At 39.9% G+C, this 20,318-nt stretch overlaps 1 protein-coding gene across 1 annotated transcript in view; it reads right to left on the bottom strand.

Moving 5' to 3' along the window:
- Positions 1-4,193: 4,193 nt before the first annotated feature.
- Positions 4,194-20,318, bottom strand: part of LOC140236681 (inactive tyrosine-protein kinase 7-like) — a 95,789-nt gene continuing 79,664 nt past the window's right edge. Inside the window, exons 5-13 of the mRNA XM_072316604.1 lie at positions 19,582-19,709; positions 13,832-14,125; positions 13,129-13,262; positions 12,280-12,415; positions 11,051-11,320; positions 9,893-10,159; positions 8,674-9,021; positions 7,637-7,869; positions 4,194-6,754 (exon numbers count right to left, since the gene is read on the bottom strand). Coding sequence (XP_072172705.1) covers positions 6,179-6,754; positions 7,637-7,869; positions 8,674-9,021; positions 9,893-10,159; positions 11,051-11,320; positions 12,280-12,415; positions 13,129-13,262; positions 13,832-14,125; positions 19,582-19,709 — 2,386 coding nt within the window. The 3' untranslated portion in view covers positions 4,194-6,178. The remainder of the gene's footprint in view (positions 6,755-7,636; positions 7,870-8,673; positions 9,022-9,892; positions 10,160-11,050; positions 11,321-12,279; positions 12,416-13,128; positions 13,263-13,831; positions 14,126-19,581; positions 19,710-20,318) is intronic.

Raw genomic sequence — 20,318 nt, 5'->3', positions numbered from 1 at the left:
TGTCTCAAAACATTATCTATAGATAGACACATAGTAATGGCAGATTGATAACTACAAAATGTACAGATTTTTATACTTCCCACAAGAGCCAAAGTTCCATGCAATAAATAGAAAACAATTTTGAGAGTAGAAAACAGTATTCAAAGAAAGTGATAACAACATGGAAACATATTTTAAACATAATTAGAATTCACCTTCTTTGTTATCTTTGGTTCATTCTTCCTGTTAACTTGGTCCACCTGTTGGCTGTAGAGAAAAGGAATTTAGTCCTGGAAGAATGTGAATGTATATTGTATGTCCAGTGAAGACGGATAATAATTATTATGTGTCTAATTCTCAAATATCAAACATGGGGGGGGGGGGGGGGTAATCTTTAGTCAATATGGTGTCATGACTCTTTAGTGATGCTCCAGACCCGGTAGTGTGGAGCATTCATGGGTTGGTCCGAATTAATTGATCCATATTTGCTATCCAGTGAGATACATTAAAAACCCTAGTGACCGTTGGCAACATGTTCGCGAATATGTACATCGAGGCATATGCTTATCAGTAGTGGTCGACACCAGTTGAGATTTTTTCAGCTGTGTGTGTACTTGCGTAGAGATCAGTGATAAAGCTGTACACAATTCCTTACTGTGATTCTCAAACATATCTGAGCCGGACCAGCCTTCCTACTCCATGGCATTCCCACACTACTGGGTCTTTTAAGACATCTAACTTCTAAGCCTACCAATCACGTGTCTATCAATTGGCAACGTAACATTAACCTGCTTTACATTACTCTGGCAGGCAAAATCTTGGGAAAGTTAAGGTAGACAGACAAAATTTGCCATCCAGAAGTTGTATCACTCTCTGCATGATCACAGACATGTCATTTAAAGCTTACAAGAAGTTAGAATTTAAGTCCTTAGATGATCACTTTCCACCTGGTACATAACTTTTTAATTCAAAGAAATCTGCTATGATTTCATTGCAAATTTCTCCATCTTTTAAGGTACAAGTAGTCCCTGGGAGAGGATTTTTGTCATATGTACATGCTTGCCACAGTATCCATTCCTCTCTTAGCAATCTATAAAATGCATACATGTAATAGCATTTATATCAATATTCAGAGACAACAACAGTAATATTGCTCTTTTATTCCTTCAAGAAAAAAAAAAACCACAAAATGATAAAAAATAGCACTTACGAGTAAAAGACTTTTGTCCACACAATGAATGCTCTCCACAGAAGCCAACATTTACACATATTTACAGTTTGAGCTTTGCAAGCATAAATATGACAAAAAGCATTGCTAAAACGTGACATTACTTTGTGTTTCCTTTCAAAAATAGCAATATCTGAAAGGATTTCCAAAATATAAAAAAAAAAGATGAAAGGCTGCAGACTTGTCAGGCAAACTAATGTTGATTGTTGGGTGATTCATAAAAAGACGATAACAAAGCCTTCCTTGGGAGTCATTAAGGAACAGCAGTTATCACACAGAGTGTAAAAAAAATGGAAGTATATTACTTATTTAAAAAAAGAAGAAGTAAAAAACATGAAAATAGAAAGCAAAAACCAAGAAAAACAAAAACCCACAAGTGACGCAAGTAACTATGGCCTTTTAAAAGATCAATATATGACAGTTTAGAATTTTGGTGGGATGGGGTTCATAAATTTTTATCAAAATGCAGTACCTCATATATTTGAATCAAAATGCAGTACTTCATATATTTGAATCAAAATGCAGTACCTCATATATTTGAATCAAAATGCAGTACTTCATATATTTGAATCAGAATGCAGTACTTTGAAAATTGGAAAAGAAGCCATGTAGAGTACAAGTTGCAAGGGAAGGAAAAAAAAAAAAGAATGCTTGTGTGTTTCTTCCATGTGAGACTGGCATAACACATAACCTAGTTTGCAATCCTATCATACCATCGTAGAAATTTGTGACCGTAATTTATCATCATTCATGAAATGTTGTGATTAGAAATTACTGTGTTCGTCTCATGGGACCTGCCATCGATCTTTGGATTCAGCTCTCCAGTTACTGCATCAAAACTTGATGATCCTGATGCAGTAACTAAAAGAGAACCAAAGTGATGATGTCAAAGTTTTTCGTTATAGTTCGGGTTAAAACCAGGTGCACACATGAACACTCTGGCCACACAAGGTCATTTAGAACCAGTTTCCATAGCGATGAATGGCTATGACATCACAATTTGGTACTCTATAGAGCAACTTGAATCTCTATGCAAGCTGTCCGAATGAGACCCATGATAGAACAGACAGTTGAAATAATTTCAGGTGCTCCATTACAAAATTAACCTACATGTGTTCATGCACTGATACAAATTAATGGGGAAAACAATGAAGATGGCAAGATAAAAAAAAATCATAATTTATTTATTAATTATTCAAATTTTGAAAACATAATTACAGAAGTACATTAATTTATTGGCGAGTAACCTGTGACCGCACATGCAGCCAGTGAAAGCGCTGTAAATTGTGACCTGATATTGAAGATCCTTGAATGCTTGAATACAATAGTTCTACGAAAGCTATCTTTACATTTTTTTTTTTTTTTAAGTGGAGCCAACAGTCTTACATTTATCATTGACATCACACAATGTGAAATACAACGAATACAAATCAATAACTTAGATTTTCCCTACAAGAAATACAAAAATTGAATATCAAAAGATTGTTGAAAACAAATATGTCTGAATGAAATATTTCAAGATGAATTATGAGTCAAGAGTACTGGTAACAATGAATACAAATTTGTTAAAAAGATTAAAAGACTTGATCATCAAGCTTTCCAAGTGACCAGTACTATTTTGCACCAAGAGAATATTTAGTATAGATGGGAGACTGCTGCATACACTAAGAGTCAACTTATGCCAGCTCAGACAATTGTAAAGGAGGCTTGATTAAAAGTTACTGAATTATGTTACTTTCTCCTATATCACTGGGTGAGAAATGGTAAGACATGTAACATGAAAGTTACTCTTGTGTGCAATTTCATTCTTTCTAAAAAAGAAAAACATATCTCGCTGGTCCCCTTTATGCAGCATATATTCATCATAAAAATACACACACACACAGACGTAGCTCTCTTAGATAATTTCTCAAACCAACATTCACTTCAAGGTAAACACCTGCAGATATTAAAGGGGGGCAAGACCCTTGTTTATAGGGGTTAAGTATTCTGTCTTGGGTATTGGAGAATTATGCTAATTACATCAGGTACTTATAATGTAACTGGCCAAAACTAACAATGAACAGAAGGATCTGTACTAACATTCCACTGTACTTGTGAATTTTAAGAATTTGAAAGACCTCACAATTGCTCATTTCAAATGTCAAGTGTTTCTTTCCAACTACAGTATACTCCAACTATAACAAAGTCCTCAGGACCGGTGGTTTTTATTTCATTACATCAAAATTTTGTTATAGCCAAACAGTATAGTGTGTAAAGATATATAGATTATAACTTTGGGACTTGAATTTTGATTTTGCTGTGACAAGAATTTTGCTATAGCAGTGTTTGGAGTGCACTGTACTAATATCTAGCACGCCACAGATTCTCTGAACTTTTACTTTTTCGGGGGTGGGGGAGGGCATGGTTCTGTCTTACTGCACCAGGTTGAGACTGTAGCAGCTAATGCTGCTACACAAAAGAACACAAACATCTCTAAGAACATATCTTGACAGCCACAACATCACTCTGCTGCTCCAAAACAAGTCATGCCCGTTTTGAGAGCGGATGAGTCTCTAAATGAAAAATTCTCACTGGATAAGTATACCCTGTGCCATATGGTTTTCCTGAACGAGGATTGCCAATGTATGGAAGCATTAATATAACAGATGGATCAGTGCACTTCTTAATGGAACATGTACACACAATAATTCTTGCTTTTGTAAAACAATTGGACAGCAATTATGATTTCTTTGTTTTGTTCTGTTTTGGTCAAAATTATGAGCACATTGAATTTGGAAAAAACTGGTATAAAGTCAAGAGATAACAGACAAGACTTGAAATTTACAAGACCATCTCTGTCAATTGGGGGTGGGGACATTAGTTCAATGCTTGTGGCAAAAGAAAATGTTCAATAAAAAACAGGTTGGCGACTTGTAAGAGTTGCGACTCGTAAGTAGCACCCCAGTAGTCAAGTCAAGCGTGGATCGTTGTTAGTCGGTGACTGATACCAAACTGAGCAGCTTGCCAATGACAGTAAGCACTCTAGACTAAAAGGACAAAAATATGGGACAGATTAACTTCAAATGAACGAACATGTACAATATCTGCAAAGCTATGATCTCAGCACAGTGAAAAATTTCCCACGATAGTTGCGATGAATGAAATGAAAGCTAGAGCACCCTGTATGGATTAGGCTACCCAATAGGAGTTTTCTTTTGTTTTCTTTTTTTTTTTTCTTTACATCAAGACTCTTTAAGCCTCGCAGTTTTTACATACACTTAAAGTTACAGTATTGCATCTATGTACAAGTCACCACCTAAGACATAAATGTTCGTTTCCTCCATGAAACAGCGATGCTTCTTGCCATCTCATGAGCTAAAGCTAGTCCAATGTTTTTGTGGCAAACATTATGAATGACATGCTAGACATGAAAACATTATCAATTTTGTACACGAGTTTCAGACTCTTGCTACATCGGGTATAGTACGCTGTATTTGAACCCTCTCAAATCTATCCACAGGTAATCCTATATAGTCAGTCGCATCTAATTTTCCCTCCAGTGTTTTCTTGCATGTTGTTACAACGATGAACGATGATTAATGTACAATGCCCTGTGATATCAACAAATGCTCGATACTACTCACACAAGTACTATGCGTATGCTGTACTAAGGTACTGAAACACTGGAGACATAGTACTGCACCTTGGGGGAAGAGTCTTCAAAGGCTTTGCAAGGTATAGTTACGTTGAAGAGATTTATACACACATTCTCCACTGTTTCAGAGCTCACAACACGTATCATGTACACATCTGATCTCTGCGACGATCAAATTTGGCAATTCGAGGGATGGGACATCAAAGAGAGAATGAATGTCTCAAGATACGTCTTTCACATCAAACATATAATCTGTACATTGGTCAAATTTGTTAATACATGTACAACACACTGGAAATACTGATTCACTTATCAGCATCCTCTCTTGTACTTTTGTGCCCATATGAACAAAAAATGTGCAACATCAGGTACAGGGAAAATGCATGCATTGTTAATCTTCTCTGAAGGATCTGACATCATGACTTTCCAACACATAATTCACAGATGTAATCTTGACTGCTAGAAAGAAAAAGATGGTCAAGATTTAGAACAATATCCTCTGCAACATATCTCTGAGTTTCTCAATACACATATGATGCATGGTGCATTATTTCTCTTATTCCCATCTCTGGCATCTTTCCTTCACTTGCACAAGTTTGGCAATGCCCATTGCTTCACTTACTGAGATTCATGATAAGATTATGAGGCCCCTCAATGAGCAGTCTCGCCTTACGTTACTTTTACAATACTTATCAACTTCAAAATAAGCGATTAAAATCCACTTGAGTTGCTGCGTTTCCGAAATGTCATCAACATACACAAGACATAATTCACATTAGCACAATAAATAGTATTTAGCCAGAAAATTGCAACAACAAAAAAGAAAAGAAAAGAAAACAACTCTAAATTTCTACTTAATAGTCTTACACACAATTCATTTTTTGAAATCTCAGTGGATGGATTATACAAGATGGCCTCTCTTGCAGGTTTGTCCACCCCCTGAGAGAAGGGCACAGCGATTGCAAGGGGAATTTACTGATGTCACTCAGCTCAAACAGGTCAACAATATGTTGCTAGCAACGTGTTTCCTGGAAGAACTCTCGACGGAATATCCCATCTTTAAAGCTTTACATTAGACTTGCGCATGTCTCACAGAACATCTGTTTACGTAACAAGCAGCCTGCTAAAACCTTCGATTCTCTCCCGATAGACGGTGTCTATCGCTCTACCGGATCTACCTCACAGAGTGCTTGATGCATAGATTGGTATTCCATACCACACTCGCAGAACGCAACAAAGCTTTAGCCAGTTCACCCTATGCACATCCGGGACCATCCGCAGCACCAACTGTGCGCGCAAGCCTGCCGCAGGGAGCGGGCACTGAGCGACGGCGTCTAGACCTGACTGTCTGTGGACATGCGACCCAACTGGTGGACAATGTCCCCAAAAGAGTGTCGGTCCTTTGGACTGTCCGCCCAGCAGCGGTGCATCATGATCTCCACCTCCTCCGGCGTGTCGGGCGGCGTCTCCAGCATGAGTTCGCCGTCGATCATGGCGCGCATGACGGCGTCGTTGTCCAGCTGCGAGTAGGGCAGGGATCCCTGGCTGAACACCTCCCAGACGAAGATCCCGTAGGCCCAGATGTCGCTCTTCGTCGACAGCTCGTCCTCGAAGATGGCCTCTGCCGGCATCCAGCGCACCGGGATCAGCTTCTGGTGGTACTCGTGGTACTCTGCTCGGTACAGGTCCTGGCTGACTGACATGGTGCAAATTTTCACCTCCATGGACGGAGAGAGTAGACAGTTGCGGGCAGCCAGGTCTCCGTGGATGAAGCGGTTGTTGGACAGGTGTTCCATGCCCAGTGCCACCTGGTTGACAACGTCAATCTTCTGGCAGAGAGTTAGGGGTGGAGGCACATTCTTGGTACCATTCTCACCCCTTGTAGCTTGGAGAAATTGCTTTAGATCACCCTGCAGAAGAAAATGTATTGAACATGCCACTGAAGATATTGCTTCCCATATTTTCTCGCATCTAGCTTGCAAGCAGAAATGAGCCTTAAGGAAGCTCAGATTAGAAATTAATTTAAGGCAGGAATTATGGAACCATAATCACAAGTGATATTACTAACGAGGACCAAAAGTTCCCTTCAACTCAATTTGTAGAGCTGTCCCATCAGTAACCTCTTGGAGGCTCACTCAAATCCCTCAAATCAGTCCAATAATTTCTTCCAATGATGATGAGGGCACTCAAGTAAGTTCGTGGCTTGATCACTTTTCATTTTCAGTTTTCATTTTCCCTCTCCTTTTTCCCTTTCAATCTCTTTGAATATACACTGGAAAGATTTTGCTTGAGCTAGCTTCAGCTGATGACAGACACATCCAAACTGTATGGCAACAGGTAGGGATAGGAACAAGTAAAAAAACTCTAGGATGGAGACAATCAAAAATTCACATACCCTTGTCAAACGAGCTAAGATATAGTATAATCCAAAACTCAGTATACGTGTCTGTGAGTGTGTCTGTGTATGTGTACATGTCAATGTCTGTGTTTATGCCTGTGTTTGTCATTATGTGTATGTGTGTGTTTGGGTTTGACAGTGTGTCTGTATATGTGTATGTGTATGTGCACATGTATGTGTCTGTGTATGTGTATGTGTCTGTGCCTGTGTCTGTGCTTGTCAATGAGTGTGTGTGTCTGTGTCTTTGTGTGTTTGTGTTTGTGTCTGTGTCTGTGCCTGTGCTTGTGTTTCAGTAGGCCTATGCTTTTGTCTTTGTTTTTTGTGGTATGTCTTTCTGGAGAAGACACTGGAGTTGAATGATTGAACACCGGGTAATCTGGGAAAAGGAACTCACCCAGTCCAGGTACTCTGTGATCATGAGCTGAGGCTCGGCGTCGCGGCACACACCCAGCAGCTTGACGATGTTCTCATGGTTGACCTTGCACAGCATCTCAATCTCCCTCCGGAAGTCCAGTTGAAGGGACTCCTCCTTGGTCTGCAGGGCCTTGACCATCACTGTGGTCGCCTCCTCGCCATCCTTGATGCCCGCTGCCCTCGCCAGCGACACCTCGCCGTACGCACCGTGACCTGGGAAAGGAAACATGGCCGATTGAGATAATGCCTTCCTGCATAGCTAAATACAAATTGCTTGTGACACTGTGCTGTTGAAATGTTCAGTTCAGTTTTATTTCTGCATTCCATGGCCAATACAATGTAACATAATTAAACAGAATTTAACAAGTGTCAGTATAATTATATGAATTATATGCATCAGTATATATTACATGTTGTACAATTGAAAAATGTATACAGTAAAGATGTAAAGCAGTATGATATTGAATGTGCAATAACTAAGGAAACACTTTGAATAAAGTTGTAATTTTTTTAGGTGAAGTACATTCTCTTCAGACACTGCTGACAGTATATTAGCAGCATTATAATGTTTCAAAACAATTTATTGATCACAAATAAGAATCACATGTATCTCTGCTTGAAGTTGATCAGTACCAAGCATATGCAAACTGCTGACTAATTTCTTGTGCTGCTATCAAACACGTCTGAAATCTACTGATCATTCTGTAATAATTGGAGAAACGGACCCTGTTATAAATGCGAAAGCCTGAAAAACTGGCAGAAAATGACATGATTAGCTGACAAGTTATCAATCACTCTCCTTTTCGGCAACAATGATTGACAGGTGATGACGCAAGAAGTAAAAGAGAACAAAATGTCTCCATGACCTGTGAAGTAAAGGAGACAGCTGATCTAACTTTAATAACAAGTACCCAAGATAAACTGGCACACACTCCAGCTACCAATCCCTGCTAACTGATTGACTGACTGTTCTTTGTTCTACTGAGACGACAGAGCACTCTGGTTACAGATAGTTACCTATAACGGTGATGGTCTGCATGTCATGTCTTGGGAACTGCAGTTTGTCATAGCTCCCTCGTTGGTGGTTCTTGCTGGGCGTCGGGTTCAGCGCGATGTCGCCGTCGGCCACCTTGCCGTTCTCCTCCTCATGGTACTCATTCAGCATGCGGTTGTTGGCGGTCACAACTGCACCGTTGGGCTGCTCCATGCTCTTCATCTTGCGGCGGTACCGGCGGCGGCGCTGCCGGCACCACAGCATGAGACCGACCACCAGCAGGATGTAGGCCGCTGCACAGCCGACTGCTATGGCGATGGTGCGGGTCATGACCTGGGTTGGAACCGGCTGGCTGTCGGGAGGTGTCTCCTCTGCAGAAATTATGGAGAGAAAAAAAAAATGATGATTATCAACCTACTCTACTATTCATGCATTCCTCCCCGTACATTGCTTTGTCACATCTAAACACCACACCTTAATTTTAAAAATTGCTTAATGTTTGTACAATACAATCTTCCTCAGGACAGTTGCCAGCAGACTAAAATATTGGTTATATCGCTGATCAATTTGTGGTAATGCAATACTGCAACACTTATAAATGCATAGCAATGCACCCTTTCAGAAATAATGTAAAGATTGGAGAGGTAATGGCAAGTCTTGTAACAAAAAACACAACAAAACACAGCAACATAATCTGGATTACAATGGGCACTATGCCTTCATATCCACAAACTTACATTTCTGTAGTACTGTTTTTGTATGTGGCATATTTTGTGAGTTTTTTATTTTCGCAAATTTCGCAAGTCAGGTGGTATTCAGGAAATTAACAACATGCGAAAGTATCAACTCTGATCCCAACACGAATTCAACATGCACGCATACATTTTTTCCACTCATCACTGTACATCCCAATCGCGAATTTAACCACTCGCAAAATTGTCGGGAAGTCCCCGATTCATGAAAATTCAGACTCGCTAAATATATATATATATACATATATATATATATATATATATATATATATATATATATATACAGTATTCTTTCACTGCCAATCACCGTCTCCACTTTAAATCAACTTATACGACATTAAATCAACTTATACCACATGTCACTCTGGAAGAAGACTCAGATCAAGTACAACACAGGTAACAATGTGAACTGGGCTAAAGAGACTTGGTGTCTGCATCAAAACTGTCAGGTGACAGCCCGTACTTGGTGTCACATGACTCTCTCACTTACTGTACACGGTGAGTGTGATCTCGGTGATGTTGAACCCAGCTTGGCTCCCAGCAATACACTGGTAATTGCCAGCATCAGTGGCATGGAGTTCCGGAATGTAGAGAGTTCCGTTGGGGTATTGGACAAAGTGATCCGGATATTTGCTGAGAGGTTTGCTGATCCACGTCAGGGTGGGGAGAGGCTCACCATAGGCCGAGCAGTCAATCTGCAGAGAGTAGCCCTCAAAGCCGGAGGTGTTTTGGGGCACAATGCGGAATTTGGGTTTCACTGAAATACAAGACAAACATGGAATTGAAGTATTATGTCACAGAAATTGATAGGCAGAAAAGTGGAAAAATAATGTCAACAAGATGAAGACCATTCAATTATCTTCTTACTGTGACAAAGATTGTATCTTGTTCATGTGTTTAAAATGCCCTGATACATGCAGCTATTGAGGAAACACATTATTTCTCAACACATTCATCAAACAAACACAGACTTGTGATGACCAGGGTGATATTCTTCAAACTTTGAGATTGTGCTGATGATCCATTCACTTTGCTGTGACAAAAGATCTTGCTTACACCAGAATAAATGACCAATGCCTTCATAAGAGTTATCATTTTCATCAAACAGCTTCACCATAATAATCATATCCCATCAAATCTGTTGCTTTCCCTTTTCTACTACTGAAATTCAATTCTACAATCTTCATCTTCTTTTTTCTCATCATCAGCATCATCATCACTGTCACCATAATCAAGGGCCATCATATCATCCTCATTGCCATCTCCATGATCAATATCATCATCATCATCATCATCGTTGTCGTCATCATCATCCTCATTGCCATTTCTCCATCATTGTCGTCGTCGTCATGGTCATCATCATCATCATCCTCATTGCCATTTCTCCATCATCATTATCATCATCATCATCATTATGACCACTATCAACATCATTATCATCACCACCACACCATCATCGCCACCACACCATCATCAACATCACCATCATCACTACCACCACTATCATCATCATCATCACCATCATCACTACCACCACTATTATCATCATCATCACCATCATCATCATCATCATATCATCCTGGTTTTCACTAATGCTACCAACAGCTTGTTGACAAACCCTCAAAAGCGCAGTGAGTTATCAACGTACCCACAACCTCGATCTTGACACTGGCATTGATGCGCTCCAGACCGGTAGACGCGATGCAGATGTATGTGCCCTCGTCACTCTTCATGGCTGGCTCAAATATCAGGGTCCCCGGGGTGGAAGCAGTGATGTGCTCCGGCCAGGTGCCTAAGTGTCCCCTCTTGTACCACGTGATGTGAGGGTCCGTTGCTGCAGTGGCATGGCACACAAGGTTGCCTGTCTCACCCCGCTCCAGGGTCTTGTCCACAGGGCGAGGGTTGAATTTCAGGATAGCTGCATTTTAAGGACAAAGCGATTGGTGCTGTTAGTTAACTCTGGGAAAACTTTCTATGACTGTTCATGTTACTTTGTTTTTCTACTATTGCAACCTACTACTACTGCTACCAGTACTACTACTACTACTACTACTACTACCACTACTACTACTACTACTACTATTATTACTACTATCATCACTTCTACCACTACCACTACTACTACTACTACTACTACCACCACTTCTACCACTACTTCTACCACTCTCCTTGTAAAATGTGCTACTAAGTAGTACATGATACAACTAGGCCTTCGCTGACTTGTGCTGTATATGAAGCATTAATTTCTATGGTCACAACCAAGAAACATCAAGATTAAAGGACAAGTTCACCTTCATAAACAGAAGAATTGAGAGAATGTAGCAATATTAGTAGAACATATCAGTGAAAGTTTGAGGAAAATTGGACATTTGATGCAAAAGTTATGAATTGTTAAAATTTTTGTGTTGGAACCGCTGGATGAGGAGACTACTAAGGCTTGTGATGTCATATGAGTACAACAGTATAAAGAAAATGTAAAGAAAATTCAACATATTTTCACTTTTTTTTCGCGTAATAAAAGAGCACTTGACTTGCCTCTTTCTAAAGGTAATGGGAATAATATTACCCATAACATACTATGTCAGTAATGAGTCAAGGGAATGTGTACTTTTTTCAAAAGATGAAATTTTGTGAAATTCTCTTTATATATTCCTTATATAGTTGTACGCATGTGACATCATACACTGCAGTAGTCTTCTCATCCAGCGGTGACTGCACAAAAACTTCATAACTTTTGAACGGATTGTCCGATTTTCCTCGAACTTTCAATGATGTGTTCTACTAATATTGCTACATTCTCTCAATCCTTATGTTAATGAAGGTGAACTTGTCCTGTAAGTAGAAGTGGAAATAAGAAAACATGCCAAGATGACCCACCTTTCACGTAGACCGTTGCAGAGGCGGAGTCCCAGCCGGCAATAGTGGTGGCGTTACAGGTGTAGGTTCCATTCTGGTGGTTCATGGCGCTGTGGAATACCAGGGTGCCATTTTTCGTCACCTCAATACCCATTTTCTGGAGCCAGAGGAGGAGAGAGAGACAAAACGGATGACTGGTGTACAAGGAGGCAACTCTTGAGTGTACCTCAACATGATCTGGCGTTTGTGGAGGGATTCTGCCCTACTCACTACATCATGGTGATAAAGTAACAAACAACCTGAACAAATCTGAAAAAAAAATCTCTTCAAAGCAACATATACTAAACAATTCAATGAGTTGATCTGCTTGCTTGAAAATAGCTAGAACCTCAAATTGGGGGAAAACTGGACATAAAGCTCCATCAAATATATAATCCCTTCAAAGCTTTAAAAAAAAACCCTCCCCAAAACAAAACTGCAAAAAATTAATTCTATCTCAACTTGAACTTTCTTTTACTTAATAACTTGGAAATGGAAATCATTTCTTGAACTACATTCAATGAAAACAATCCTTGGCACCATATAGATGTGATATAAACAGACTTGACTCTGCACCACTATCTTTCATGCTTCGCTTCATTGCTTTTTATCATACAGGGGGCACAAGGTGTTGTAAGGTCCATGATAAACCCCTTTCAATATTAACCCGTTGAGGACAGGCTGATTTTGCTACAGCACGCATTTCCCACAGACACTTGCCCGCGTATACTAGGGACTTGTCCTCAACGGGTTAACTTGCATCTTGTTCCATGTGCATAATCAATCAATGGTCAGTCGCACTATTCAGATTCTATCGCTCTTCCTACTTACAGACTCGACAGGCCTGCCATCAAATGTCCACCTAATGACGGGTGAGGGGGTTGCCGTGGCCGCACAGTGAAGAGCGGTCTCTTCGTACTCCTTCACGTGAACATCTCGAGGCCGGGTGGTGATCGTGGGGGCAGCTGAAGACAGGATGAAGGAAAAGTTTGTTGAGTCTATGTACATATAAAATCCAGTATTTGGATAAAGTCTGGACAGGAACAGAAGTGTCTTGTAAACAGACACACATGTAAGAGAGACATAAATACTGATAGAACAAATAATAGATAAACAGAAAGATAGATAGATAAACAGACAGATAAATAGATACACAAAGAGATACACATATAGGCATACAAACAAACAAAGATTTTTGTTTGCTTTGTTCAGTTTGGACTATCATGTAGGCAGCTCCCCTATTTGTGGTCTTCTTTTGCAGAGCAATCAAAATTTTGCTTTATTTTAGTCAAGAAGTATGCAAACAAATCCTTTTTCAAACTAGACGATGAAATAAATTCCAAGATTCAAGATGCCTTCTTTGATACATTATTTACAGTCTGAGCTATGATAGATTCATGGTTAAAACACAAGGCAGAATCAACCGATTTTCAGTACGTCCACACATGAAATTGACAGCATCATATTAGAATTCTCAATTTTGATCAATCCAATGTACCGCAGCAATGGAGCTTGGACAGAGCACTAGACTTACTGGCTACAAGCAGCTGCAGAATCTGTGTCTCCTGTCCGGCGATGTTGGACGCTCGGCAGGTGAAGTTTCCCTCGTCCTGCTTCCTGACCGGGTTGATGACCAGCTTGCTGCCGTCCTCCCCGCTGTAGATGCGCTTGGTGTTGTTCCGCGACACCTCCCTACCGTTCGGCTTCAGCCACTGGAGGGAGGGTGCCGGGATGCCCCCCATCTCGCCCTCCTCGTAGGAGCAGTTGATGGACTTGATGGTGTTCTCCACCACTGTGATGGTCTCAAATGGTGGCAGGGGGTGCACAGCTGAACACAGGGGATTACAGAACATGAGAACTCATCATCAATTCACAGGTGATTGAAGAAGACAGCATCACAACTGTCTGGGATGCTCCAGTAATGGTGGTAAATATCAGAAAGTGTGAACACATCATTAATTCATGGGTGACTGCAGGAGACAGCAACACAACTGTGCTGAAGCTGCAGTAATGGTAGTGGATATTAAAAAGTGTGAACACATCATCAGTTATCATGTGATTGCTTAAGACAACATCACAATTGTTCTGAATGCTTTAGGAATGATGGTGGATATCAGAAAGGGTGAACACATCATCAATTCACAGATAATTGTAGGAGACAACGTCACCATTATTCAAATGCTCTTTAGTAATGATGGTGGATATCAGAAAACGTGAACACATCATTGATTCACAGATAATTGTAGGAGACAGCATTATGACTACTCAAGATGCTTCAGTAATGGCGGTGGATATCAACTACTGATCTAGCAAAGTCTCCTAAAGTTTGTCTGTATTCGTACCCACTGCCCGTCCACTCTTAGTCTGGTTCATACAATCAACACATGATTTATGGCCATCATGAGCACTGATATGATCTGTTTCAGTGATTTGTTTGCATGAGATGAGGTGATAATGTTTATTGCACGATGTCATATGTCACCATCCCTCTTATTTATTGCCCTCATCAATGGGATGCAGATAAACTTTGGGACACGAGAAGCATACACTCTGAAATATCTCTGAATATTGACAAATATAAATATTGAGCGGTGCGTCAGTTGTTCCGAGTAACTTCTGAAATTGGCAGCAAATTTAATTTGACCAAAGTACATTGTTCATAAATCATCTGTAAGTTCTGGTTTTTGTTTTGTTTTGTTTTCGATTTTTAGAACTGTTGACCGAGACATACGTCTGTTTGTATTTTGTAACGAATGTGTACAGTGAGTGGCAAATTACATGGTAATTTGCTGCAGTTTGAGATTTCAATATTCATTGATTTTCTTTGGGTCCAGCAAACAAGGTAACAATAGAAACTGAATGGTAAACCCTGGCTTACGTAAACTGCCAAACCCTTTTCATTTAAAGGGGATGGCTAGTAACTGATCAGTGGGAATCAGTGGGGATGCTGGGGGATGATTGTTCCAATCCTTGTGGGAATCATTTAAGAGCACATTATATATCTATTGTTATGTGAAAATCTTTTGCTTCAGAACGGTCTCATATTCAAGTAATGTGCAGTTTAATGCCCCGTCACTGTACAGGCATGCTAACCTGGAAACATTAAACTGCACATTACTTGAATATGAGACCATTCTGAAGTAAATAATTTTCACACAACAATAGATATATAATGTACTCTTAAATGAATCCCACAAGGATTGGAACTATCATCCCCCAGCATTCCCACTGATCAGTTACTAGTCATCCCCTTTAACTTAGCAAAGTGCTCTGGCTATCCGGGACACCTACAGAATACTATATTGGTAGGGCAGATCTAAACGAAGGGGGTAGTGGTCACAGGGTTTCTGCATGCTTTTGTGAGTTACTCAGATGTAAATATGTATTTGTACGAGTGTGAAAGCATGTGAAAGCATTTGTGTAGTCTTTTGTGCAATAAAGAAACCACTGAGTAAGTTTTCCTCTTAAAGTCTGCCAACTACCCTCATGCACGAAGCTAAAGCAGTTTTTCCTTAACAAAAACAGAACCACCAAATACACACAAAGAGTCTTTCACCTGAACTCAAAATGCACAGAAAATGGTGAACTTATTGTGATAGTTGTGTAAGTACAGATATTTCTGTACTCATATCTACATGTGATGTTTTACCTAGATACAATAAAATTCAATTTCTGTTGAACATCAAATTTTTGAACTCAAGTGCATCAGTTATGTAATTTCCCATTTCCTTATCCTCTCTCTGCCCCAAGAAAAACAAACTCATCTCCCTATTGGCATGATTTCGTTTCAAATTGAATATATTTACAGGAAAAAAATGAAGTAAAAACAAATCTTTACGATGGGGGATTAGAAAGGGAAACAAGATTTTTCTCCTCACAAGGATTTCAAAAAACACTGTGAGCATGAAACAGAGCGTGGAAATGAAGTTCAATTTTCCAGCACCCACAATTTCCCCACCAAAATGAAATGCCTGCAAAGCTTCCAGGCACAAATAAACGAGTTCTTTCTGTACAGACAGGAATGAACATTATTACATCTGACTACAATATTCAAAGTCAATACTGAGCTCCTCTTGCAGTTCATGATATCATGGTTATATCTTTGTACGATTGCATGCTCTATGCTGAAGTAAATGTCTGTTGACATAAGTCCGTAACATAAGTCGACAAAGACCTGAACGATTTGTAAGGAATGACATCGATTTGAAATGAGGTTGCATATGTAACCCCATCATAAAGGATGGCATGCTAAGTCTATGATTGAACAAGTGGGGAATGCAACATGGGGGAAATGCTGCACCGTCCTGTTGGTAAAATGTCCTAGTGTTTGTTTTTGTTTTTTTGATATTCTGACTACAGCACAGCCTAATTTCCTCTGAGAAGGGATAAAGATTCTGTTATTACTATCAAACAATAAATCAGTGGATTTCTTATGAGTCACAATGCTCAGATTAGACTGGAGCAAATGGCACTGTGCTATGAATTGAAGAATGACATCATCCATGTAAAACCTGGTTGTAAGACAAAAATTATGAGTGATATCTGGGTATTAAAAAAAGAAAAATGATGTTGAAAATGTCATGGACAGTGTTCAATCTTTTTGCTCTTTATTTTTCTGTAGGCTTTTTGACCTAGGTTATTATCACTCCCTTTTAATTTTGTATTCCCATCATACTGTAAGATTTCAAGTCAAGATTTACTTTATGTCATTTATCTATTAATCTATGCCTCTCTCTTATTTTGATTATATCCTTATGTGCAGTTGAGTATATTCTAATAAAAACTGTGCAATACAAATCTACAATTATCATAATTACTATCATTTTTTTTTTCAACCCGTTGAGGACGGGCTGATTTTGCTACAACAAACATTTCCCATAGACACTTGCCCGAGTATACTCGGGACTCGGCCTCAACAGGTTAATACCACATCACTTGTCAAAACAGAATAGGACAATTTAATCACAGTCATTTGGTAAGTGTTTTCATTGAGCTGCAGTAAGAGAGAGGACATCCTGTATCACATATACACAGAGTAATATTCATACACAACAATCTTATAAAAAAGCCATAATTTTGAGGTGTGAAATCCTGAAGTGGGACAAAAAAATCCTGCTGTACCAGCCCAATAAATCCACACCTGTGTGGCTACCTTTAGATGTTGACAACTGCCATGATCAACTGCCATGGTCTCCTGGAGGATATTAGATTTCATTTCAGTATTGCTCCATCCACACTACCAGTATATTCACAGCAATGTAATTTGCAAATGAAATCATTGTGGGTTAAATTCAGTGAGTCCTTCCTAAAGTGAAATTACTGCATCCATTCATATGTATCTTGGAGTTTCAAAAGGAAGCATTTCTGAATATGAATAATTTTAGCCTCACTATAAACATCATTCCTTTATATACATGAATGCATGATGAGGGTGTTCAACATAAACTGCTCCAGTGGCCATGATAAGTAGCTGACATGAATCCTAGCAACGCTAATGTGTTATTTTGTTTACCCTTACAAAATGCTGTATTTTGTGCACAGACAAACACAAAGACTTGCTCATACTGTTTTTCCCTACATCCTGGTCTTTTTCTCTTGATTTTGAGTGGAAAGAAAAGCCAGGAGGTCATTCACTGCCGGGCCTTTTGTTTAGTTTTGTTTTGAATTTTATATGGCTGTTGTGTGCATACAGACAGGTGCGGCATGCATTCCAACAGGCTGGCAAACACAACCACAACTAAGGATCACTATACCAGCCACTTGGACCAGTAGGTTTGATGGCTTCTGGTCCAAATGTGCATGCATTTCATGAATTGGGGCCAATGAGAAAAATCAAAACTCTAAAACACACGGAGACACACACACATATACACACACACACACTCACTCAAAGATCGGGTTTTAGTCTGTTGTTGCTGTTGTTGTTGTTACTTAAAGGCGCGCCATTCAAGGTTGAATATTTATGCCTATGTCTATAGCATTTTTGTTCGATAAAGTTGACACTGGGGGTTACTGTCTCCCTCCAGCTTAAAGTTCAAGATGTGGTTTCTCAAAGAGTTGAAAGTTCAACTCTTTCTCCCTCTTACAGAGAAAGTCTGAAAAAAAAACTTTGAGAAACCTTAGCCACTGAGGAGAATGTTGTCACTACCAAGCAGCTGTTGCCAGTTTGACTCTGGTGCTGCGGCTATCCCATGAGGCTTTGCAAGAAGAGGTCAAGTTATTGACCCCTTTACTGACAGAAATGTTTCAGAATTTTCGTCCTGTTTGAACATACCACTGGATAAAATATCTCACCAGAAGACAACCAAGACCTTCTTCTGTCGAGGGCTAGAGCTGGGGGCATGGGGTCCCCACTCTCTGATAAATGTCTGGGAGTTATGAAGTACAGAGGGGATCAGTTGCCTTGTCTGGCTTGAATTACTTCCGTCAATAGGACAGGATATAGCACTAATATCACTTAATTTACAGAATTTCCTGGTGGTCCCCAGAGATGCACTTTTTGAGCATACATCATTTCATCTGAACCATCAAAGACACCCCACACATTCCCAACACCTGACGTTCAAAGGAAAACATCAAAGAGTATGTACCCAAAGGAGACATTTCTTCTTGAGCGTGGGCGTAGCAGAGCAAAAGTCTTGGTTCATTAAGAATCCGCAAGAACCGAGACAAACAATCAAAAGCAAAAAGTTACGGAGATATGAATGTTAACAGAGTCATCCACCACTATGGACAGCTCATTATGATCATTTTCATCTCTGATAATCCTCTTGCTCCATGTGTGGAATGTTGTTAACCCGCTGAAGACTAGTCCCAAGTATACTTGGAAATGCACATTAAAGCTAAATCAGCTTGTCCTCAATGGGTTGATCTCCAAAATTCTCAACAAAACAAAATCAACATATTTCCTTTGTACTGTGTGTACCCTATGAACAGACCTAGGATGGCATGTTTTTACACATTCTTTACAAACAGGAATTTCTTCTGTTCATATGTCTCTAATAAATATCACACCTTGCTCTACTTTTGCACACACTACATAATATGAAGAGTCCTACATGTGCGTTTTGGGGGTTGTCACCACAACATCCCTTTCAGTGTCCCATTCTGCTCTGTACAAGATTCATGTAAGTTCCCGTGTTCACAGTAAGAGTGTCATCGAACGGTAAGAACTAGCATGAGTCTCTTTATGACAGCGTCTGATGGTGCAATGTGTAGTCTGCACACCAGCTTGATCTTACCTATAGATGTGATTAGCCAACTGTAGGCATTAGTCCCACTTACTTGCGATGGTGAGAGTGGCGGAGGCGTGCGGTCTGCCATGGTCACTGATGCAGATGCACTGATAGCTGGCCTCGTCCGAGTCCTGGACATTGTCCATTCGGAGGGTTCCATTTGGGAAAATGTATGTCCTGCATGTTTCCATGGATAGGTGAGAAGTAAATGTTAAAAAAAAAAATAAGGAGGATCGCATATTTTTTATTTACACCACTGCTCCGTCACAATATAAAAAAAACCCCACAGAAACGGCTCGCGCCCTAAGACTACGAGTATAGGGACTCTACCCAAGGAGGTACCTCCTTGCTCTACCTAAGACAAATTGTGTTTGCATAGGGCCTACGTCTTGATGACAATGACCACCGATCTCGGCATCACCTTGCTTTGGCACGGTGAGTTGGGGCTTGGACTGAAAATCAGAAGGTCCGGTGTCACGGTGGTTCGACTCCCAATCGGGGTCTTGCTCAACATCTTGCTTTCATTTTTGCTCTTAATTTCTAAAGTATATGTAACGGGTTATTCCGTCAGGCTCAAGGCTAGAGAGAGTAATGAAGTCAAAGACTTGATAGCCGTTTCTTTCGTATGTCTGGGAATTGTGGCGGAGCAGTGGTGTAAATAAAAAATACGCTGCCAGGATAAAGGTAAGATGCACAGAGGCTCCTGGTACTCTGAGGCAGCTTGGGTGAACATTTCCCATCTCTTTAAGTACTAATTCACTGAAACTCAGAAATCATTCACCAGCA

The sequence above is a fragment of the Diadema setosum genome, chromosome 1 (genome assembly GCF_964275005.1).
Source record: "Diadema setosum chromosome 1, eeDiaSeto1, whole genome shotgun sequence".
Taxonomy (NCBI): Eukaryota; Metazoa; Echinodermata; class Echinoidea; order Diadematoida; family Diadematidae; genus Diadema; species Diadema setosum.
The sequence above is the reverse complement of the archived record's forward strand: the minus strand, read 5'-3'. Positions and strand labels throughout refer to the sequence as shown.